Here is a 24,489-nt window from a genome sequence, read left to right as displayed (position 1 = left end):
ACCACAGGCTGGGTGGCTTGAACAACAGAAATCTATTTTCACAGTTCTGGAGGCTACAAGTCCCACATAAAATTCCAGCAGGGTAGGCTTCTGGTGAGATCTTCCTTCCTGACTTACAGACAGCCACCTTGGCCTCCCGTGGCTTTTCGTTTGAGCACATGGGGGTGGGAGAGACAGAGAGAGAGAGAGAGAGAGAGAGAGAGAGAGAGAGAGAGAGAGAGAGAGAGAGAGCTCTGATCTCTCTTTGTCTTCTGACAAGGATACCAGTCCTATTGGATTAGGGCCCCACACTTATGAACTCATTTAACCTTAATTTCCTCCTAAAAACCTTCTCTTCAAATACAGTCATGGTAGGGGTTAGGGCTTCAACATATGAATTGCGGTGAATTCATATGAATTCACATGAATTCAGTCCATAGCAGCAGACTTTCCCTGTGCCCACTGTGTAACAGCAAGGCTGGTCATGAGAACAGGATGACCAATCTGCCTGGACGGCAACTCCTCTCTCTGACGCTGCTCCACTGGCTATAAGAGGCCAAGATGCCTAGGTTGTAGTTACAGCTTCCAATTTACTGGACTCCTTACTATGTTAATTGATGGTAGCTTTACCCTATAGGAGGAGTCAGGGCCTCTCACCCTTCAGAGTCTAAGTTTGCAGGAACGAGAAGCACAGAGTCTTCAGGTATCTCGCTGGCAGTTGGGCTCAGAGGGGCCAATCTTACTTCCACTCCTCGGTACCCAGGTTTGTGCGTTCTCGCTACTGGAGACACATGCATTGGCTCATGCTCCATCCAGGAGAACAACGCTTCAATGCCACAGTTGTTGTCTCCAAGCTAACGCACAGCTGAGCCTTCAGCAGGCCAGGCCATTACTCAGGGGAGCACTAAGATGGACAGAGAGAGGCTGGTTGACTCCTATAAAGTCATCCTGGTGAACTGACTGCTGAGAGCCTCCTTTGCAATAGAGCATTAACAGGAGGCAGAAAAGCCCTTTGCACCTACTCCCATGAGTTCATCCATTTACTGTTGACCTGACCTGCAGCCGTTTATCCCTGCACAGGAGTCAGCATAGGTCTGCACCTCGGCCACCTCTCCTTCTGTCCTTAGATGATGGGGATGTAGTGCAACAGTCATCAGTTCCCAACTAGCACCAACATACTGTGTTGGCCTTTATGTAAATGAGGCCCTGGTCCTTTCATCCGATCTCAGATTGTCCCCTTTCAGGCTATAGGTACAAATGAGGTAGAAGTTCAACAGAGGTGGGTGACATGAGAATCTAGGCCACCTAGTCAGGTGACTTACCTTTCCTTCTGGACCTGCTCGAGCCTGGTCCTAAAAGGACCACTTGTAACACACGTTGGATTGCTGCTGCCCATGACCATCTTACGACTCCGCGGTGTCGCATAGTCCTTCTGCAAAGGGACCAGCCTCCTCTCTAACCAATGGGCTCTGGGTAATGAGCAAACCGGTAATTTCCCGCTGGAGTGACTCATGTTCTCTTTCTGCTCTTACACCCTTGATTTTTTTTTTAATTGGTACAAATTGAGCAATACCCTAGTCAACGCTCCATCGATCTCATCCCTAGTGACCCCGTGACCTATCAGCCACTGATATAGATATCTACGGCTCGAGGCCCCCTAATTGCTACTCCAGGCTTGCTGTCCATATGGTAATTATGTCCCCCTTTGTCTCTTACGACTTTGTAGCCAGCTGGCCTTTGCCATTACATTGACTCCCCCCGGATACCAAGGACTTAATTTTTCCACTATTTCCTACTATTGAACTTAGCTTTGGAGGACTGTCACCACTGAACTTCTCAAAGATGCTAATGCTCCCCCCCCCATCCCCACCCAGCCCCCCAGGGCTTCTCTTCCTGGCTTACTGAAGGCAGTGTTCTCTGGGCCATCCCAGGAAACTTAGTCAGGTCGGGGGGGTCTCAGGTCTCATGACTCTAATATTTGCGCCTCTCTGGACCTCTATTCCTTTTTGCAATATTGTGCCAAAAAATTCCTAGTGTCTCAGAGTCGGCTATTGTCATGAGAATAAGCACCGTCTTGCAAGGCACCTGCTGTGATGAGGTCATCATTTGGCCTCCAGGCCAAGAGGAGCTGTTCTGTTCTGACAAAGGGGAAAAGAGGTACTTCTACCAGCCAGAGGAATTAGGGGGGCTTGGGGGCCCAAGATTTTCAAGGTTGTCCACCCAAATGTCTCTATTCCAGATCACAAGGTCAAACTTTTGCCCCTATCAGAGCCCTGACTTGGACTTCTGATGCCTGTGTAGTTGCACGTTTCGCCGCCCTTACAGTCAGATCTTGAGCCTACTTGTCAGCGTCTGTCTTATGGATGTCAAGAGATGAGAGTATCCTTAAAACTTTCACAAAGCCTGCCTTACGTGGGCAAATAGCTTCCCCAATCTACCCTTTGCTTTTTGCAAAACCTCCGACCTGTCAGAATGCCATCCAGCCCCACAATCCTTATGTTTAACAACATACCACATCAATCAAGTACAGTAGCCTCTTGACTTTCCAAAGCTTTGCTTTCTACCTGCATCTCATTCTAATGAGCTGCAGGTAAAACTTTAGAAATTATAATGTCACTCTGTGTCGCATAGGACCCTGCTTACCATCAGTAGTGGGGCCCCTATTGCTCCGAGATCAATGGGAAATCCAGTTCCAATGTCCCCTCCTAATGATTTGCTTTCTAGGGCTTCTTGCAGTATCAATTATCCCTGGTTCCTTAGGAGATAAAGCATGAAGCGACGCTTGCCTGCTAGCACTTTATTGAGGGATACGATCCTAGGGCAACAAAAATAATGGGGAAACGGAAGTGAAGAAAGGAAGGAGGAAAGCAAGTACAAGGCTCTGTGTTACCAAGCTGGCCATATCTTCAGGAGACAACATTACCAGCTGCTCAATCACGTCTTCTCCTGACAGGTCAAATGGAACCACCACAGTCCATACGCTGGGTTCCTCCCATCTAGTCTTTCATTGGTCAAAATTTGGCCCTAGTTTTAACTCCCCTGCATTTCTAGTAGAGTTACCCGGCCCCGTAGGCAGATCCCGGGTACCATGATGTGGGTTGCCATCTGAGTCTGGAAGGGGTGAGAGGAGCCAGGCCCTGCCATGGCACTAGGGGGCCCATGACAGAACCTGGTCTTTGTCCTAAGAAAGGCTGAGATATTCCATTGTATTAGGAAGGCCAGAAAAATGTGGGGCCAGGTAACATTCAAGAGGTACATAGATTGGGTCCAGTACAGGAATCCTGAAGATCAGAACGGACAACACAGGCTTTCCAACCTGCAAAACCTGCCCAGCTCCTCCCAAGGTATTGGACGTCTAGTTGGGGATCAGTACTTCTGAACCCCAGGTCAGCAGTTGTGTGAACCTAGGTAAGTCATGTCTCTGAACTTGTCAAATGGGGCAATTACATTTACCTCACACAGTTGTGAGAATTGAATTAAAATGTGATATAAGAAAGAACATTTTTAAGTGGCAAAGAGCTCCCTGTGTAAACATCAGGGGCTGCTTTCATATTTAAAGACTGAAGCTGTATACTGAACAGAATACCCTGACTGGCTTAAGTGGAAAGGCATTAGAACACTGGGTGTTATTTTGACCTCAGCTCATCACTAGTGCTCAATTTGATGCCTCATTCTTCTGCTTCAAACTCGGTGAGAGAAAGTCATTTAGGAAGCCTCCATACACACATACCAATTTTATTCCCATTGCTCCTCCCTCCACAGTTAGCCCCGTAAGGGCAGCGACACAATCTGATTTGTCCACTGTTGTATGCCCAGCATCCAATGCTCTGTCTGGCCCTTCATAGGTGCTCACGGACACCAGATATGAAATGAATGAATGAGTGAATAAATGAACAAGGATCTCCACATCTTTGCCCAAGGGGTTCCCAACATGTGAAGTACTCCCCCACTCCCAGCAGGTCACCTTACCCTGGAAGCCTTCACTGGCCCTGCCTCCCATCCTCATTCCTCTGTGCCCTTTGCAGTGCCGGTCCCTTTCTCATACCGTGTTTCCCCGAAAATAAGACCTCACTGGACCATCAGCTCTAATGCGTCTTTTGGAGAAAAAATTAATATAAGACCCGGTCTTATTTTAATATAATATAAGACCGGGTCTTATATAATATAACATAATATAAGACCGGGTCTTTATATAAGACCGGGTCTTATATTAATTTTTGCTCCAAAAGACGCATTAGAGCTGGTGGTCCGGCGAGGTCTTATTTTTGGGGAAACAGGGTACCACAGCTGACACAATGGAATGGCTGATTTTGTCTGTTTCCCAGCTCAGACCCCATGCTACTGGAGGGAAGAGACAGGGCCTCATTCACGTTTGTCTCCAGCATCTCACTAGTTCAGACGTGGCTCTGCAGAGCTTATATGGAGAAGAGCCTATGTCACTGGGCTCTAGGTCACTAGGAAATTAGTCTGAAAGCTGATTTGCAGAGCAAACAGCTTATACTTAGAGTGTGTGTTTATATCGGGTGACCTAAGGGTGCCAATAGAGACTGGGGAAAGGAATTAAGTAAATGTTCCTTCAATGAATGGGCCATGGTATCTGCCACCGCTGTCTATGCTGAGCCCCTGGTACCTACGACCAACCTAAAAACAGGATCGCTCGTGTCTTTGGGGCCTTCTGGAAGGCCACCCTTCGAAGGGCTTGTCAAGCGCTTCCACCAGATGAGCAGAGCAGCTTTGCCTATCTGTTGTGCAGCCTGTGGGGCCAGGGGCAGCTTGTTTGAAAGAAACGTGACGGTACTTTGGTACTTCGCAACAACTTGTTGCTAATTTTGATTCAGACAGAGGAGTTTGAGATGGTTGATGAAAAACAGCGAAGGACTGGTCCTCCCCAGGGCCATTGGCAACTCCTTCCAAGACGCAGCCCTGTGGTTGTGGAGGTCCCGGTACCAGGGCTACGGAAGGGAGAACAGGCACTTGGCCCATGCACCTTCGAGGATCCACACCCGGGAGGCCTCCGCGCCCTCCGAATGGGTAGGGGAGAAGAGAGTCCGCAAGGACCGAGAGCAAAGGGGTCTCTACGAGTCAGTCCTTAAGTCCTTCCTGCCGCCTGGGAGACACCTGGGGGGAGGACAAGTAAGGAGCAAGGGCCTCCTGGATCCGGGAGTCTACTTCCTCGCGGGTGAATTAATAAATGATTAAGCGCCCAATACACAATAGCCTCGCTAGATGGAGACGAGGAATCACTGCAGCGGCGCAGGCGGCGGCGGCGGGGAGCGCGGGCGGGAGCGCAGCCCCGGCGGGAGGCGGGCGAGGCTCTGGCTCGGCTCACGTCTGTTTTCCTTTTTCGTGCATTATTTATTTCGCCTCCACCCCGCGGGCCTGCTGCCCGAGCCGGCGCTCCCGGCCAGAGCTTCTCGCCGCTGCCTCTAGCGGGCCGGCGTAACGGACGAGGAGAACTCGGGCACCCCCGCGCCCCGAAAAGCCGCGCGGCGCCACTGGGAACGGCAGGGACCCGGAGAGGGCACTCGCTGCCAGCTCCAGGCTTCTTGGAGGAGACTTCCCACGCCCTCGCCTGCGCCTCCACAGCCCACCGAGATCCTGGGCACGGGTGCCGCCCTCCCGCCCTGCGCGCGGCCAGGCGTGGCTGGGAGCCACCGCGCCCTTCTCCCCGTGCGAGCGCGCCGCGCCCCGGCCCGGACTCAGCCGCCGGGAGGCCCAAGCGGCGCGCAAACTTTTGCTCTACTGCCGGGCGCTCCTCCCTGGCACGTGAAGGCCCCCGGCGCCCGCGCAGTCGCCAGGGTGAGGACCGAGGCCCCGCCTAGAGGGCGGAGGACTGGGGAGGCGGCTGGCTTTAAATGGGGGCCGTCCGGAGGCTCTGGAAAAAGAGTCTGCAGCGCGGGGGGGGTGGGGGGGAGGGAGCGCGTACTTCCCTTCCCCGCCCGGAGGTTCCGCTGGGGCCGCCGCCAGGCAAGGTAGTGTGAGGCACCTGAGGGGTACGGGCGGAGATGGAGACACCCGGGAAGCTCACGCCCCGGGGCGGGTGGCTGGGGCTCGGGAGAGCGCGCCAGGGTGAATGGAGTGCGCACCGGAGATGCATATGTTGCAGTGTGCGCAGTGAGGGCCGGCGGGGCAAAGAGGGTGCACGCAGCGTGGGATTTCATGGTGCTGTGCATGCAGGGTGCAGGCAAGAGTCATCAAGTATGCAGGCAAGTCAGTAGGTGTGCGCCGCAGTTTCTGTAGGTGTGCACGCTAGGTGAGTGGTGCCCGCCGGGTCTGAAGTGTGCTCACAGTGGGACTGAGTTGTGTATAGCTGTAGAAACATGGGGAGATGCACGGGGACCTGGAAGTGTGCTTGGCTGTTTCTGGAGGTGTGCATGCGGGCCAAGGTACACACGCAGGTTTCTGGGGATGTGCACCAGGATGGAGTGTGAGTTCTGGGATACCGGCTTCTGAGTGTGTGCACGAAGGGTCAGCGAATATGCAAGCTGGAGTGAAGGGGCAGCCTTGGTTTACGAGGGTGCCCCAGGATGCCCGGCGTACCCGCCCAACCCCGACTTCTACGTGTGCTGGTACGCGACCGCGATGGTGCCAGCGCGGCTCCCGCCTGACCCGAGCTTTACTCCCCTGACAGTTCGCCCCCGAGAGCGGGTGCCGCGGGCCGAGATGCTCCTCCGGGACCTGGTGCTGCGCCGCGGCTGCTGCTGGCCCTCGCTGCTGCTGCACTGCGCGCTCCACCCTCTCTGGGGCTTCGTGCAGGTGAGTGGTGGTGGACCCGCTGCGAAGGCTGCGCGGACTTGGGGACCTCCTGGGCAGGACCCGGTGGGGGCGCGGCTGTCACTTCTCTCTCACGACCCCAGCTTCTTGCAGCCGCCCCTCTGGTCCTGGGGAGAGTTTAGGTAAAGAAAAGATGCTAGGGTCCCCCATACTCTGGCCAGAAGAGAGAAACTCCAGAGGGAGGCTTCAGTTGTGGCCTAAGGCCTGCAGGACCAGGCCATGAAACAAAAAGGGCTTAGGGAATGCCTCTCGATGACAACGTTCTATTGCAGGAATGCCGGAAAAGAAACCTTAGAGCTTTTACAAACTTAAAAAAAAAGATCCCAAGAATAAACATCCTTTATTTCCCACCAGTAAACTTCAAATTAGCCTTCTTACGCTGGATTTCAACACAGGAGGGGCTATGTTTCTTGTGGAGTGGAGCTGGGGATGTGGACAGATTGTACGTGGTAGCCACTCGTAAGAAACAATGGTGCATCTATAAGGATTGCCTGAGAATGAAGTCCTCACCCTGGGTCCCCTGGCCCTTTGGCAGAAGCCAGAGGGACACCAGCTAGAGTTACCTCTGTTAAGGTCAGAGACAGTATTAGGTGGGATGGTCCCTAGTACCTCCTATAATGTACACAGTCAGCGGGACAGTGGAGTGGTGAAGAGGTGGACTTTGGTGTCAGATCTGAATTTTGAGCCCCAGCTCTGCCCCTTACCCGCTGGGTGACTTTAGGCAATGCACATCACCTCTCTGGGCTTGGTGTTTTTCTTCCTCATTGTGCTATTATAAGTAGATGAGATAAAGCAAGTAAAGATTACTTAGCACAGTGCCCGGGCCGTAATAAACACTACATGGTAGCTGCCACTGCCATTATTGACATTAATAATGGTGACGCTGCTCTCCTGGGTGGCCAGGGACGCTTACATAGTCTGCCCAACACTTGTGAATTGTTAGTGGTTCAGCAGGTGCTGGAGGACACTTTTACTGTTTCAGGCATTGAAATACCCCACTCTGGGTATTTGCAGCTTCATGTTCTCCTGGTGGTCTTTTGGGGGTTGGGGATTATTCATATGGTCATCTGAGTACGAGGTGACACTCCAAAGAAGAAGGGACAGGATGAGTCTGTCATGGTCCATGACCTGTCCTAAGAAATGGAGCCCTGCGGAGAACCAGCTCAGACATTCCTGCTTGGATGGTGGCCTGAGGGACCCCTGGGAGAGAACCAGGGCTCTAGTGCTGGCCAGAGCAGGCTGGTTGGGCGGGTGGGTCGACGAGGGTCCACCCCCACCCCTAGCACCAGGCGTGTCTTCTGCTCTCTTCTCTGGCTTGCCTCTGCCTCACAATTGTTTTCCTCTCCGAGTTGACAGCTTTGTTTAATGTGTGAAACAGCAGTTATTAAACTCAGCTGTGCCTCCTCAGGATGTAGGATTGTGTCACTTCTAAACACTCGGGCGGTTTGGGACCAGCTTCCTTGTTCAACTTTTAGTTGAACCTCAGATGTTGAGTGGACTTCGATCTTATACTCATTCGTTTACAGCTTTCCATAAGACTTTCACTAGTGCAGAGACTAGCAGCCTGATGTCCACCTCCGAGACTAGAATTCTGCCGTGTGAACTAGCAGGATCGAAACACAAGACCCACCACCTCCCCCCACCACCCAAAGAAATACTTTTGTGAAAGCAGCTCAGTTTTTTAAGTGTCCTTCAGCAAGCAGTACTTACACAATGTGTGTGTGCGCGCACGCGCGTCAGATGCTGTTATGCAATACAAACCAATTTTTGTGCAAATCAATCAGAAAAGGGATCCTCTAGACAGCAGAATGGGTAACATCTTAGCTGCAGTCTGTGGAAAAATTAATCTACAAATGATAAGGACTCAGAAGCCAAGGGAAGAGAGCCTTGGAACGGATGGATCTGGTTCTTAATCAAAAGAGCTGAATCCAGGGGAACTGAGGGGAGAAGAAGGAAGGTGGAAGTGCACGAAGCCATGTACTTTCCTTCAAGTGGAGAGATTAAAATCTGTCACGTCATAGGAATTTCTTGAATACAGAGAAAGAACTCAGAGCTATCTGTGCTTTCACGAGCATTTTGCCAGAAGAATCTCCTGAAGTTGTAAACATTTGGAAGGCTAAGACTGACATAACAAAGTCCTATAATTAATAAGATAATTGGTGAGACGAGAGACCTGTGGTCCCCAAAGCACCAGGTTCCTCCCTTGAAATCATCCTGAAGCCTCTGGCTTCTGCCTAGATGATAAGAAACTTAATCATTAAACTCAGATGACACTTAAATTGCTGCAAGGTTGGTGGGGGCATCCGTTAGCCTCCGCCTTTTTTTCTTTAATGTGTCTGGAATTGAGCTTTAGAGCTTTTGTGATTTAGGGTTCTTCTAAGTTCACTTCCAGATGATTCCTTTTTTGCAAGAGAAGAGGATGACAGGCTGGCAAATTTATTAGGTGTGACAGCAGTGTATCTCATCAAGTTACTGTGGTGCTGGCCTGTCTCCATAAAAGATGCCAGAAGCCATCATCTTTGTGGGCGTCCTCCTGAAACCATCATCAGAGAGACAGGCTCTGATCCGAGCTTATGGGTCTCTGTGTGCTGACAAGTGCCACCCCTGACCCAAGCAATGCTGACCTCCCCTATGGCCAGTCACTCCAGCTTCACTTATTTAATCAGCAGCACTTATTGGACGCTTACTGTTTGTCAGGTTCTGTGTTAAATGCCAGGGACCTAGGGGTCCCTGCCCTCATGGCATTGAGAGTCTGGCACTGGAGAGATAATTAAACAAGCAGAGAGCGCAGCAGGAGCAAATAGCTTAGTGATGGGATCCGGTGGAAGAGACAGAGAAGTCTCACAGATACAGTGCTTCAGCTGAGACGCGAACAAGGTGAAGTCAGGAGCCAGGGTGCAAGAGCGAGTGAAGTGTCCAGACAAAGCGAAAAGCCCCAAGGCCGGAGGAGAAAAGGTGAGGACGCTCTTGTAAACCGCTAGTAGCATTGTGTCTTGCAGTTTGGACTTGATCCTGAGGGTTACGGGGATTGTCGGAGGTTTTATGCAAGACATGACACACTCTCCGATTGGTATTTTAGAAATCTCAGTCCCTTTCCAGCAGGAAAGATGGATTCTCGGAGGGGGCCAAGGCAAAGAGCAAAGAAGCTGGTGAGGGTCAAGTTGCCAGATTTATCAAATAAAATCACAGGACATCCAGTTAAATTTGAGTTTCAAATAAACAACAAATCATTCTTTAGCATAAGTATATCTCACACAATATTTGGGACATACTTATACTAAAAAATTGGTTGTTTATCTAGAATTTAACAGGGTGTCCTGTTTTACCTAGCGCCCCTACATAAGAGGTAAGGGCTGTCCAGTAGAGATATGACAAGGTCCTGGTTTAGGATGCTAGCAGTGGCAAAGGGGAAAAGTGGATGGATTCAAGGACTATTTAGAAGCAACATCTACCAGACTGGAAAGAGGAACTGATTGGCTAGGAGTGGGAACTGGCAGCCATGGTGTCCCCCCAGACCACAGGAACAGGTGACTGTAGGACCTACCTGTGCCTCAGGATTCTGGCCTCAGGAGAGCACTGCAGAGCGGGGCAGAAAGGCAAGCGATGACGAAGGCGGAATAAAATGTGGTCCCAGGAAGTAATGACACCAGCCTTTGCCCTGTGGGCCTTAGACAAGTTGTTGACCTCTCTGGGCCTTTGCTCCTTCTTAGTCACGTCCAGCTAAGAGCAGGTGACTTTGGGGGTGGGCAGGTTTCTTCTCCTTGTGGGATATAAACCACCAAGCCAGGTGTTGAGACAAGCTTCCAGCACTGGGTTTCCTCTCTACTGGTCTAAATGCAACACCACCAACCCACAGAACTTCAAAGTGGACCCAGGGTTGGGGGACGGGATAGGTCCTATGTTCTCCACTGGTGGGGAGATCATCTCCCAACACCCCTTTTCATAGAGCACCAAGTGAAAGCCGGGCCCTGTGCAAGCCTGGGAGACTCCTTACCCTCACTGTGCCTGTCGTCCCACCCAGTAGGTGGGATGCTAACACCTACCTCTCCCATTACCCTCATGGTGAAATGAAAGCCTGTCTCCTGTGGCTGACACATAGGAGGGCTCAGGAAGCCACACTTGGTCAAGATTAAGAAAGCACAGAACCCCCTGCCCACCAGCTCCAAGATGCTGCCGGCTTAGTCAGGGAGCAGACATTACAAAACAGTAGGGAAGGTGCCCCAAAGAGAAGGGTTTACAAGATGAAGAAGCAGCACTGGGCAGGTGGGTCTATTTTCAGGGTGAGATGTGGGGTTCAGGATGGCTTGCCTGAGAAGGCTATGCAAGAACTGGGTTTGAAGGCTGAATAGAAGTTGGCGAGTGGATAAAGGGTCTGAGTTACCAACTGTCAGCCCAGCGGCCACAGGCTTGCGCTGGACCAAACTCCAGTGAGGGGCCCAAGGGGGGCCCACCCCTCTGGCAGAAGGGCAGCCAGCCCAGACTGGATACTTTGTGATGATGGTTGGCTGAGGCAGTTGTGCCGTCTCCCTTTTCAGTGAGGCCATTGATTTCTAAAATGCGTTTTGCTCCTTCACTTCCTCCCCTTTCAGCCTTGAAACTTGGCCCCAGTTCCCCTGCCTATAATTTCATCACATTAAACACTCTTATACATCTGTGCCTTTATATCCTCACGAAAATAGGTCATTGTGTTAGGACAGGTCAAACAAACGTGCTGCTCTTGAACTCTCTCGCATAAATTGCACCTTGGAAAGTGGGAAAGTAATTGCTTTGCCAATGGCATTGCCTGAAGTTCACACATTTGGTAGAGTTCAGTGGAGAAGCGATCTCAGATGCCAGCCATTGGGAGAGTGGAGCTTTTGAGCAACTCCTACGGTCTTAGCAGATCAGAATCCAGAAGACAGGCTGGATTATGATGGGAGAGTCAACTGTGGGGAAGTCAGTGGATTTGCCACCAACATGTAAAGAGTTAATCGCCTCCGTAAAATCATTGAGAAAAGGCTTACCATCTGAGGATGCACTCTTCCCAGTGGGAGATGAGATTGCCTCCCAGAGTTCTAAATGCAGTCAGTGGTCCTTTAAAAACATTAAAAGGTGGTGAGCAGGAGCTTCTTGACCTCGTAGATATTAAGTCAGGGCTATAAATCTATTCACCTCCTGCTGTCATCCAGTGGCCTTTACCAGGCCTGTTCACCCCGGCCAAATGCAAAGGGAGCAACCGAGCCCTGAAGCTCTCTCTTCCGGGCCTGAGCCATGTACAGCAAAGGGACTGCACTGGCCTTTGAAAGCAGGCCACCCATGGCTTATTGCATGGAAATTGGAGCTCTGGGTTTCAACTCACTAAGATGACAGCCAGAGAAATTAACCATGGGTGTCATTGAGGTGTGAGGTGACCACCAACTCTTTCCTTCCTGCCTTTAAATCAGCTTGTTCCATGGGACAGGCACAAAATCCTAAACTTGTAGATTTGTGGCAGTCTGACTTAGGGAGAGACGCTGGCAGTCAGTCTAAAGTGGTGGTTCTCCCGCTGGCCATGCATTAGAAGGTTAACCTCGGAAGCTCGTGCTCAGCTGCACTTGCAGACATTGTGATGTTACTGGTCATGGGTAAGGCTCAGGCATGAGTAGTTTTTGAAGCTTCCTAGAGATTCTGCTGTGCCGTCAGGATGGGGAGCCACTGGTTGAGCACAGCCCGCTCCGCTACTGTTCCTAGTGCACAAGTGAGGAAACTGAGACTGGTGTTGAAAAAAACACCAGACCAGGATTTAAGAGGCACAGATTCTGGTCCACTGTTTAATATTCATTCGTTCGTTTGTTCATTGATTCATTCACTAAATGTTTATTGAATATCAGGCATTCCCTTAGGTGCTAGGGTCATGATAGTGAGAGAAAAAAATCAAAGGCCCGGCTCCTGCCCCCACAGAGCTTCTAGTCCAGTGGGGAAATGGGTAGGAACCAAGTAATCAAACAAATGTTGATTTCTGCTCCACACGGAGGAGCCTGGTGCCTCAAGAGCCTATAAAAAGGAGGTCTTACCTGGCCAGGGAGCTCAGAGACACTTTCCTGAGAAAGTGGTAGATCAGCTGAGTAATGGGGCAGCAGGAGGAAAGGGGTGGAGAACTTTCTGGGCCACTGGTGCAGCATACACAAAGGGAGGTAGCGTGGTCAGGGCTCAGGGGCTAGAAGAAGGCCATTGAGGGCAGAGCAGAGGGTGAGAGCATGGGGTGAGGTGGGGCTGGACACGTTGTCTGGGGCCTCTCATGCAGGACCATGTGGCCACATGATCCCGAGGCATTCAGGCGTTATTTGAGGGATGCAGGTGATCTGATTGAGTGTTTCATGCAAGACCACTCGGGCTCCCCTTAGTCATATAGGACACCAGAGCAGAGGCCTGGCTGGGTAAGGTTCCTCCCCCAAGATGGTGGTCCCAGGAAGGCGGTCAGGAGCTGTGGCTGGAGAGAAGGTGAAGGCGTGGCGTTGTACCGTAGTGAAGAAGACTGGAGAAGTGGTTGGGTCTGGATACTGATGACCTAAAATCAGGATTGTCACCATCCAGTTGCGAGCATCTTGGGCAGCCACTTCTCCTGGGCCTCAGTTTCCTCATCTGTATGATGGGAAGATTCTAGGAGTCAACCTTCAAGTTCTTGTCTACCTGTCATTAATGTTGAAGTCACTTATGTCCATGGACATAAGTGTCCAACTAACAGTCCATTCTGTGCTCTGTTTCCCTGGAAGATTTCTCATGACCATGCCTCCCACAGCTAGAGGGGTCATGTGTCTGGGAACAAAGAATTAAGACTTCAAAATAAGCAGTAAAAATCGTAGTGCAACACTCAGAAGCAGATGGTGGGCTTGAATGGGTTGGAGGGGGAGGGAAGCAGTTGCTCTATTTGGGAGCCAGGTACAGCCTCTGGGAAAGCCAAGTGGATGCACAGACAGAAGCAGCAACAAGTAGGCGACACTATGGGGGAAGGGCCATTTCCTCCCAAGCTTTCCCCAGGAACGATGATGTCACATCCCCTGCGCTGTGACTTCTCAGGGCTGAGGACCCTACCCCTCACTGTCCACCTGCTCCGGTGACCTGCACGCTAAGTTGAGTGGTGTCTGACTGAAACAGGTGTAGGCCAAGAATTGGGATCCAGCTCTGGAGTCCCATAGTTGGTCCCTGGCAGAGCTGGAAATAAAATCTTGGCCTTTAAACCCGCCAAGCCAGCCTCTCACAGCATCGTTTCCTTAGAGCCAACATGACTCCTGTATATTCTTCCTGCTGTGGTCTGGGGGGAAGAACCCCAAGTCCCACAGGTGGCAAGTGCGTAGGGTGGGCCCGTTTCAGCTCCCAGTTGCTTCATTGTCTTCTCTCGGGTACATATGCCCATTTCTGCAGGTGACACATGGTGAGCCCCAGAAGTCCTGCTCCAAGGTGACTGACAGCTGTCAACACATCTGCCAGTGCCGGCCCCCTCCTCCGCTGCCCCCACCACCCCCGCCCCCACCACCTCCCAGACTCCTCTCCGCCCCAGGTAAGAGAAGGTTCGCTCTGTTTCCGGTTTCTCTTTGTGTTTTCCGGGCTGTGAGCATAGCAGAGGGCAGCCTTGCTTCCTTTGTAATTTTCCACTGGCCGAGCAGGAGGGCAGCCAAGGCCCAACTTTTGCCTGCAGTCTGCAAAACGCCTTTCCCACAGAATGTTCTTGTGAGATGGAGAAGGATGTTTCTCCATCGGTTAATCAGATAAAATTCAATCTCCATTTGATGAGTGACTCGGCCTAGACTGTTCTGAAAGCCAGACCTTTAAACGAGGGCAGGCGCTGGGCACTAGTCTTATATATCCCACCCACGCACATGGTTTCAGTGTTCGATTTTAATTCAGGGTTAAGGAGGCAATTAGTATAGAACTGAAGTGAAGGCTCTGGGAGCAAAGTTACTCGGACGCTTTTCAGCCATTTGCAGCAAACCTTTACTAACCTCCCCCACCCCCTTTCCCCTGTTTGCCTTGATTTCATCTATGAACAATTCAATTCTCTGGTCTTTCAAACAAAGGAGGGTTTCTTTAGCCAGACATGACTTCAGTCCTGACCTCTACGGGTTAAGTTCCCTGCTCACAATTGTTAGTTGGTAAAGTCTGTAACAGATTTATATTTTGGATCGATCACTCATGTTTGGGCCTGTAGAATGTCCGTGATCATATGTGGATCTCCCTCATTGAACACATCTCCGTTGAGTTATTTAGGCATATTTTAAACAACCTCGACGACGCTTGCTGTCTGGTTGGCTGTGTGTCCAGGCTCTTGGTGTCCAGGCCGTGATGCAATGTTCTGGGGGATCTTTGCAGTTCGTGTGCATTTCTAGGCCCCTACTTGTTTCCGTTCTTACCTGATGCCTGTGGCCTGGGGCTTCTCAGAACGGGGTCCTCAACATCGTCTGAAGTATTTGTTTTAAAGTGCAGCTTCAGGGGCCCACTTCAAACACACCCAGTCAAAGTCTTTGTGGTGGGGCTTAGGAATCGGCATTATAACAAATTCTGAGGTCATTCGAATGCAAGTTAAAGTCGAGAACCTTGGCGTAGCAGGCCTTGGCGTAGCGGGCGCTCTGCTCAGGGCATCTGCAGGATCTCTCCATCCCAATATGCTCACTTCCTCCTCTCTCCTAAGGAATCCCTGGGCTGCACGGTGGGGCCCTGCCTCAGGCACCTACCCTTGGAGATTGCTCCCCTCCCTTCCTTTTGAATTCCTTCTCTTCCTTTCCCACTGTCTGGGCTCCAGGCCTGTGCTATGTCCAGATGTGACTGAATCTGATGGACCCTCGGCCTTCAGGTAGAATCCCTTCTGTTCATCTCGTGCTAACTGAGCTGCGGTGCCAGACACAGAGGTGAAAGACCATTCTGCGGTTCTGGGATCTCTCATCCTCAAAGGGAAGGCCCTCCTGTCAGCAACCAACAGAAAGCGGACTGAGAAAGCACAGAAGTGGTTCTCCAGGTGCCCTGGAAATCCTTGAGTAGTTGGGCCAAACTGTAGCCACAGTGAGCAGTGACATTGACAGTGTCTTAAAGAATAAATGGGACTGTTCTAGGCTGGTAAGGAGGTTGTGGGGAAAGGGCATCAGGCAGAAGGAACGGCAGGGGCAACGGCTTGGAGATGTGGCTGTGAGACTCCTCTTGGGAGTCGCAAGCCCTTCAATCTGTTCAAAGTCATGATCAAGGGGTAGACTGCACAGGGCCTTGTGAGTGTGTCTCGTTAGATCACATCTCATCCCTTGAATAGTTGGTCACCAGACATCGTTCACCATATTCAAATATCTTCTGTTATTTGCCTTTTTCTTTAAATACTTTTGGGTATTCTATAGATTAATTTCCAAATTCTCACTTTTGGGTTTCTACAAATTAATTTCCAAAGAAAACTTGACGTACCTACTGTCAATGAAAAACCAGTTTCACCTGCATAAAGAGTAGGTGTCCATAAAAATAAACGCAACCAAAACAAACCAATGTTTTAGAATTCTAGCCTGCTGGGGAAGGGAGCTCAAGGCTGTCTCCTTTTTTGTTAAAAACGGAGAGAAGCAAGTGGTAGAGAGGTGTCAGAACCATAGTAGCTCCATGCAGAGATTTTTCTCTATAAAGAAATCAGAAGGTTTGTAAGAGAATCAAAAGGGCCTGATTTCTTGTCCTGTGTTTCACTGTGCCTGAGTGCCAGTTCCCTGTGCCATGTAAAACCAGCTCACTTAGCTGCGGGGACATGCACCCCATCCTTTAGGAAACTGCTGTGGACAGCAATCAGCCCACGAAGGTGTTAAGCGGAATGTGACAGGATTCTGTATCGTCTGCTTCAGAAAGATCAACTTTCCTGACAATATGGAGGGGGGTTATGGGTGAGCTACCAGACTGGAGTCAAGTGGGGGACTCTTGAGATAATTCAGTCCCCAGATGACCCATGAGGGCCTGAAGCCAGGCTGGGGGCTGCAGAGAAGGGGCGGTGGGCAGGGAGTGCCTGGCGTGAGGGTGCACGGGCCTCATGTGGAGCTTTGGCCCTGAGGGTGCTTCTGGGCCAGAGGAGAGCAGGACTGGTAGTTTGTAGTTTGATCCCATGGCGGGACTTTTTCAGTTACATGTGGCAAAAATCTATCTGGAAGTGGCTTAAGCAATACAAAAACTAGGAACAGAGATATTTGTTTTTTGGCTCATGTATCAGGATATTCCAACAGCAGGTCCTGTATGGTGATAGCATTAAATTTCTGTCTCTGTCTCCCTCTCTTCCGATTTCTCCTGGGTTGCCGTTCTCTCAGGTTGACCCAGTCCCCATGGCTCCAGACTCTAGGATTCCATCAACTTTGCAGTTAGTAATCTCCCTACAAAGAGAGCTTCAATTTTGCAATTGGTCCACTAATGTCCTGGGGCTGACTTTCATTGGACCAGCTTGGGGCACATGTCCATCCTTGGACCAATCATGGTGGCCTACAGGATGGAATATGCTGATTGATCAGGCCTGGGTCATGTGACTGCCTTTGGAGTTGGGGTTTATGGATAGAAGGTAAGGGAGTGGTGGCCTCCCAAGGGAAATTCTGGGCAGAAGGGCTACAATCCAAGGTCATGGACATGGACCCTAGGCAGAGAGGACAGCGGATTCACTCCAAAGCCATGATGTGCCTGCCAGATTACACCAGTGGCAGAGAATGTGTTTTGTACATTCTTTTACTCCTCCGTGAGCTCAGCGCAGATCCTGTGCACAAGTAGTGCCCAATACATGTTAGACAGAGCTATGGCCACATCCACAACTTCTGCCTGTTCTGTAATTGAAAGGAATCAGCCTCTTCCTGGGGGCACAGGCTTCAGTGCTGTGACACCTCCGTTTTCAGTCAGCAGGTGTGCATGGAGCTCACCAGGTGCTGGGCACTGTGCCGGGGCTGGGAAGTCAGCGGTGAGCCAGAGAGAGGCAGCTCCTGCCCTCATGGAGCTCATGGTCCAATGGACCATCATTTGCAAAAGACAGCAGGAGCGTCGTTTCCCGCCATCTTCCTGGATACCCTGGGTCCAGGCTCATCCCTTGGCCGTTTGTTCATTGGATGTGCGTTGCATCCCTGCCACTCACAGGACCTCTCTTTCACCGAGTGCCTGCTGTGTCCAGCCCCATGCTGGGGACACTGGAGGTGCACAGAGGCACATGGGGACTTGTAAGAGGCACAGGGGCTCAGTAATGAAGAGACTGAGAATGCAGCGTAGAAGGCTGAATCCATGAGCCTAGGTTGGCATGCTGGCCTTGCCACTACTGTGCGATTTAAGAGGGCTGGTTAATACCGTGTTTCTCTGAAAATAAGACCTAGCCAGACCATCAGCTCTAGGGCGTCTTTTGGAGCAAAAATTAATATAAGACCCGGTGTTATATGATAGTAAAAAAAGACCAGGTTTTATACTAACTTTTGCTCCAAAAGACGCCTTAGAGCTGATGGTCTGGCTAGGTCTTATTTTCGGGAAAACACGGTCTCAGTTTCAGTTTCATCTCCTATAAACCAGGTTTGGGGATTACACTCACGCCACGGGGTTGAGGATTCCTGTAAGTGAAAAGGGGTTTTGAAAACTGGACAGGTATCCATTGCTGCCAATCATCCTGTGAAAATGATTCTGATACAGAGCAGCATGTGAGTGCGAGACCTGGGAAATGAAAGGTGCTGTTGGGGAGAGGATATTTAATTCTGGAAGGGGCGGGAAGGGAAGATCTGGGGAGATGTGGGAGAATTCCCAGGCAGACCTCAGATGGCTGGAGTGAGGGAGGTTGGACCGGCATGGAGGAGGGGGGTGGCTGAAACAAAGACCCGGAGTTAGGAGCCCGAGGGGCAGGCAGGAGACTTCTTGCTGATGAACGTTGACCTGCAGGAGTGGCTCATGTGTGTCTGGGACAAAGGAAGAAAGAGGGGAGAGAGAAACCTCTACACGTATCCACGCAGACCTGTAAAGTCTGCATTGGAAGTCACTGCCAGAAACATTTGTTGGAATTGTTGGGTGCCCTTCACATGGCCAGGCTCAGGATGACCAACTTGTCCCCATTTGCCTGGGACTCTCCTGGTTTTAGCCCTGAAAATCTTGCATCCCTGAAAACCCTTCAGTCCTGGGCAAACCGGACTGCTGGTCACCCTACTGCTGGACCACCTTTCTTCTGACAAAGGCAATGTGGTGTTTTTTTTAATTTTTTCCTGTTTTTGGTGTATTTGTTTTGTTTTGTCTTACCATGAAACTTTCTAGAGCACTGCCCCCCCAACTCCATCTGAAGTCGTTGCTTGTGGAGGCAGTGCAGCCCTGCGTTCCTCCATGGGGGCCCAGCTCTGTGAAGTCCCTCCCAGCAGCCCTGGGAAGTCTGTAGAGACAGTCCTGCCCTGAGTCCTGCCTGCATCCAGAAGGGGCACGGATAAGGGTCTTGTGAGGTAGAAGAGTCTTGACCAGCATCTCCACTTTCTGCACTTTGTTTCCCAAACTCTGTCCACAATCCTTTCCACCTCAGACGAGGTGGCGGCTACACTTTGTAAACTTTTGCAATGTGTGGGTCATAGGGAGACATTAAACCAGTGCTTCTCAAACATGAGTGTGGTCAGAACCCCCTTGAAGGCTTATTTAAACACAACTTGCTGGACCCCACCCCCAGAATTCCTGATTCAGTCTGTCTGGGTGGGGCTGGAGGGTTTGTATTTCTAACCTATCTTCTGGTAATAATGATGGTGCTGGCGTGCAGTGCACACTTTGAGAATGGCAATCAGATCAGGGGGCTTTAGTGTCAGACCCACTCTTAGCTCTGTGACCCTGGGCACGGCGCATCCCACTCAGAGCCTCAGTTTCCTCACCTGTAAAGTGGGGCTGATGATTCTTACCTGAGATGGGATTGCTGTGAGTTTGGACATTATACTCGCTATCCTTGGCAGAAACCACGTGTTTGAAAAGGGCTACAGTGAGTGCAGTGGCTCACAGCCTGGCTTTCCTGCTCTCCAGACCTGGGCTCAACCCTATTCATTAGCTAAGTGATTTGGGCAAAGTGTCCTTAACTGCGTAGGGCCTCAATTTCCACATCTGTAAAATGGAGCAAATGATAATATGTGCCACATATGGATGGTTGTGAGGATCCAATGCCATGAAGTTTACACAGAACAAAGCCTAGAACCCAAGTAACACTCAATAAATGCCACCTAATGAGTAATACTAATGATAACAGTCATAATAATAATAGGTCAGTGACCGTCAGGTTGGGAGTTGCTTAAACATGGTTCTGGCACCCATCTGCTGAGAAAGAAACATCCAGTTAGAATCTCAAGGATGAAATGGGCTCTTTAAGGATGTGTAGACTCCTCTAGGTATTCAACAGAAAAGAGCAGGTTTTCAGAGAGTCTCTTCCAGGGCAGTCCTCGCCAGGCCTGTGATTGTCAAAGTCAACCAGAGTCCCCTGGGTGAAGGTATTTCTGGAAAGCGTGGGCAGAGGTGAATCCTGGCAAAGGCAAGACAAAGGCTTGCTTGAGGGCCTGACGAAAAAGCCCACAACAGCTACCAGAGCTCAGGACCAAGCAGGGCTTACTTTGTAAATGTCGGAGATGGCCCACTACCCCTGGCTGTGACTCAGACGGCTGAGGCTGTGGCAGGAGGCATGTACCAGCCCTCAAGGAAAAGCACATATACCCCCTCTGTGAGACCTGCTTCTGAGGATGATTGGGCCAAAAATAGCAGTGGCAGAACAGAGGCGTGAGCCTGCCTTATTTCCATAGTGCCTATCTTTAAGGGGTTCAAAGTACTGATATAGATTTTAGTTTTTGCATTTTATTCTTAGAAAAATCGAAAGGAGGTTAAGTGACTCCCTAAAGGTGACACAGCAGTGGTGGAGCTAGGAATGGGTCACCTGGTTCCCCTCCTATGTGCCAAGGAGCAAGTTTTAACAGAGAAAGAAACAAACGGGACTGTGGAAATTCTAGAATGCTTTTTTTACTCACCCAGAACGCTAGAAGGAAACTGATATTTAGTTCGCGGTACTGAGGTGGAAGCTGTGCTTTCTTCATCTCACTTAATCCTCAAACACTCCTTTGTAGCAGGTGGTATAAGCCCCAATTTCTGTGAGGAGCCTAGGCTCAGAGAGGGTGAGTTACTTGTTCCAGGCTGCCCAGCAGGTAAGGTGACTAGGTAATTCAAGGCCATCTGATTACTTCCTGTTGCATCCTCTGCATAACTCTCTCCCTCCATCTTTGAGGTCAGCTGCAAGGGTCCCCTGTCCTTTCCTTGAATGGGCTTTGCTCCATCCTGTTTCAGAGGCTTTGTGTATCCTACTCCTTGTGTCTGCAAGACTTCCCCTCAAAGTAACTTTAACTCATGCAGATCTCCACTCAAATATCCTCCAGGAAAACATTCCCTGACTTTCATAGAGGTCACACCATTCCCTGTTCTGATTTTCCATGGCTATGGAACAAGTCACCCCAAAAGTTAGTGGTTACAAAACAACACAAATGTATTGTTCTTTCCTCTCCCGGTTATGGGGGCTCCTGGGGCTCCACTAGGAGGTCTTTGCCTGGGGTCTTTCATGTGATTGCAGTCAGTCGGCCAGGCTGGAGCCACCTTGGAGGCTTTCTCGTTCGTGTCTGGTGGTTGGTGCTGCCGTTGCTTGGGTCCCCAGCTGGGCCCGTCTGCCAGAACCCGGACACGTGATGCCTCCATCTGGCCAAGGCTTCCTCACAGCATGGCGGCTGCATTCCAAGCTTGAGAAGTAGGTGGAGGCACTACCCCTCTTGATGATGTTGCTGAGGAAATCAAACAGCGGCACTTCCGCTACACTATTCCTTGGAATCAAGTGAATATTCGAGGAGTGGGGAATTCATCTCTTGATAGAGGAGCGTCAGAGAATTTATGTCCATTTTAAAACCACACCACCCTCCATCCATGCACACACACCCAGACAGGCACACACTCTTTGAACTTTTCTCTTTCTTTTATAGCAATCATCCCACCCTTTCAACACCTAATTAATTACTTGACTAATGTCTGGATCCTTTGCTAGATACAGACAATTGCCCCATGTCTGCTGTGTCCACTTCCAACCCCAGCTCCTCAGCACAGCAGAGGGAATAGCGCATGCAAGTTCCTCCTGGGGGAAGCGCGTGGGTGTGCAGAGTCGCGGAGGCTAGGGAAGGGGTGGGGCTTTTCTCTTAGTGCAAGTACCAGCCTCCGGAAGATTTTGAGCAGGGGTGTGGGGTGGCTTCAAATATACTTTACAGAGACTGGCTCCCCACTGAGGAGGCTGTCAATTGGATCCAGGTAAGAGAGAGGGATGGAGGAGCCCAAGGTGTGGCCTGGATGGAGGTGAGGGGGGAGGCGGCCATGTTAAGCCCTGGTCCAATTTAAGAGGGTTTTGGAGGCAGGATGATGGCTGTGGTTGTAGAGGGGAAGAGGAGGCAGGGATGTTGCTAGGTTTTGTGGGACAAATGAGCAGATGTCACACACAGTGCTCCCTCCTTGGTCCTCTAGGATGTTTGTGAGCTCACCAATGGGCCAATGAAACAGATGCCGGTGGTGCCTGGAAGGGGTTAGCTGCGGCTCAAGTGTCCCCCAGAGAGTTTTAGCAACTGCCATTTTAAGGATACAATCTCTGGGACTAACAATCACTGGTGCTAACCAGATTTTCTTCTGGGTTGTGACAAGTTTGGGGCAAGCAGAAGAGGAGGCCCTTGGAAGCCTGTGAAGCTGAGGATGGGTGCAGCAGGTGAGGCCACCCCTGGGGACCTGCCTACTCCTCAGGACACCAGGCTCCTATGAAAGAGTGAACCCCACAGTGTCGTCCTTGCCCAGAGTGAGTCCGTGATGGCGGACTGTGGGTGCCAAACACGGGTTGTGTCACTTTCAACATCTCGTTTCATGGGCTGTGTTGGTGCCTAGCTGGTCCTCACTGTCACCATTGATTTCGACCTGGGGGTATCGGATGGTCGTCGTTTTTGGGAGCGGAGCTTCTGTCCTTGATTTGGACCTGGGGGTATCAGATGGTCGTCATTTTCGGGAGGCAGGGCTTCTGTCCAGTTATTTTTGAGCCACTTACCTGGTCTGCGAGTAGAAGGACCATGACATTGGGCCTGGCCCTGGCTCTTACCAGCTGCGTGCTAGTTGCTCAACCTCTCTGAGCTTGTTTTCTTGTCTGCAAATGAGGGATGATGATTCCATCCTCCAAAGGTGGTTGTGAGTACAAATAATACATATGAAGGCCCAGCCCCGCACCCGATACATTCCTGCTCAGTAAATGGGCTCTTGTCGATATAATTCTTGCTTGAATACATCTTTTATCCAGACTGGTCTCAGCATCCCCTTCCATAGGAAGAGCTGGTTCTGCCTTGAATTTCACTCAATACTGAGCACAGTGCACTGGGGACCACAATTTTTGTCCCTGCACTTGAGCGTCTGACATCATACGAATTTTAATAGCTGCTGGCTTTCTTTTAAAAAGTGATTTTATATACTTTATTAAGTACTGACTTTTCCTTTCCAATTCAGTAAGTGGAATTGTTTGTCTTCCCTTTATTTGCTTGTATCCCGCAAATAAAAGATCACACAGGTTTACGTGGACTTTCGTTATCTCGGTAAACCTGTATTCCTTGATTTATTGAGCAAACCTTTGCCAAAAGGTTGTGTGGGGGCAGGTCCTGGGCTACAGAGATGAACTGTATACATCCCTGCCCTCAAGGAGGCTGAGTGCTGGTCACACGTTGGCGTCACCTGAGAGCTTTAAACATGACTGATGTCCTGGCCCACCGTAGAGGGCAGTGATTCTTGTGTGAATCAAGGTTGAGACTCTTGGCTATCATCAGAGGCACGAGGCAGGAGTGAATCAGTGCCAAGAAAGAGGAAGAAGTAAGATGCAATGGGACTTGGGGCCAAAAAGCCAGTGAGACCTGCACATCAGTGAGTGACCTCCTGGTACTGCCATCGGTGCGGGGATGTTCCCAGAGTTGGGGCCAAACTGGATCCTGCCCTCCAGGACTTTGGAATCTTGTGAGGAGTCTGGACTCGATGCTGAGCTGGAAATAGGGACACACACGTCTCAGCAGGAGTGCGCATCCAAGCCAGATATGTACTTCCTGGGCGCTCTCTTTTTTAAAAAAGGAAATTTTTCATTGAGATAAAACTCACCATTTTAAAATATGCAATTCAGTAGCTTTTAGTATCTTCACAGTGTTGTGTCACCATCACTATGATCTAATTGCAGAGCTTTTTCATTATCCCAAAGAGAAACCTCATACAGCCCAATACAGGCCCCTGCTCCAGTCCAGGGCAACCACTACTCTACTTCCTGTCCCTGTGGATTTGCTATTCTGAACATTTCACATAAACCTGGGTGTTTTCCAGCAGCCTGAGCCTCAGTTTCCTCATCTCCTAGTGGGGCCAAGCCTCCTTCCTCAGAGGCAGAATCCAGACGGCGTGTGTAGGGTGGGCCCATTTCCTGGGACAGGGCAGGTGCTCAGAGGGTGCAGCCTCATAATGGAAGGGGATCCTGCAGGGTGGGGGGCACGATCCTGGCTAAAAGACCTCACCTGTCGCATTGGGATCAAGGGCTGGTTCCGGCACCCTGTAACTCTGGCCTAGGGTGGCCCTCCTAGGGCTGTTGAGGGGGTCAAATGTGTTCGTAGGCAGCAATGCCTAGAACAGAGCCGGCCAGGGTGATCGCCCTGTCAATGTCAGCTATTTCATATTATTACAGAATTCATCCAGGGTGTCTCGCTTGTGTCCAGGACAAAGCAGTCTGACCTA

General features: G+C 50.6%; 1 protein-coding gene across 4 annotated transcripts in view; it reads left to right on the top strand.

Moving 5' to 3' along the window:
- Positions 1-5,247: 5,247 nt before the first annotated feature.
- Positions 5,248-24,489, top strand: part of PRIMA1 (proline rich membrane anchor 1) — a 54,572-nt gene continuing 35,330 nt past the window's right edge. For 3 of the 4 annotated variants that reach the window (XR_012494551.2, XR_002138516.3, XM_019745642.3), the window contains exons 1-3: positions 5,854-5,951; positions 6,611-6,735; positions 14,134-14,269. Coding sequence is in view for 2 of the 4 variants with exons in the window: in XM_019745642.3 (XP_019601201.1) it covers positions 6,643-6,735; positions 14,134-14,269 (229 nt within the window). In the remaining 2 variants the exon portion in view is untranslated. Of the gene's footprint in view, positions 5,779-5,853; positions 5,952-6,610; positions 6,736-14,133; positions 14,270-24,489 lie in introns of those variants that run through there. The other variant, XM_019745648.3, reaches the window with a different exon arrangement.

This window comes from Rhinolophus sinicus, chromosome 3, assembly GCF_057876585.1.
Source record: "Rhinolophus sinicus isolate RSI-liver-muscle chromosome 3, RSI-T2T, whole genome shotgun sequence".
Classification (NCBI taxonomy): Eukaryota; Metazoa; Chordata; class Mammalia; order Chiroptera; family Rhinolophidae; genus Rhinolophus; species Rhinolophus sinicus.
Note: the sequence above shows the minus strand (reverse complement) of the source record. Positions and strands in the feature narration are given on the sequence as shown.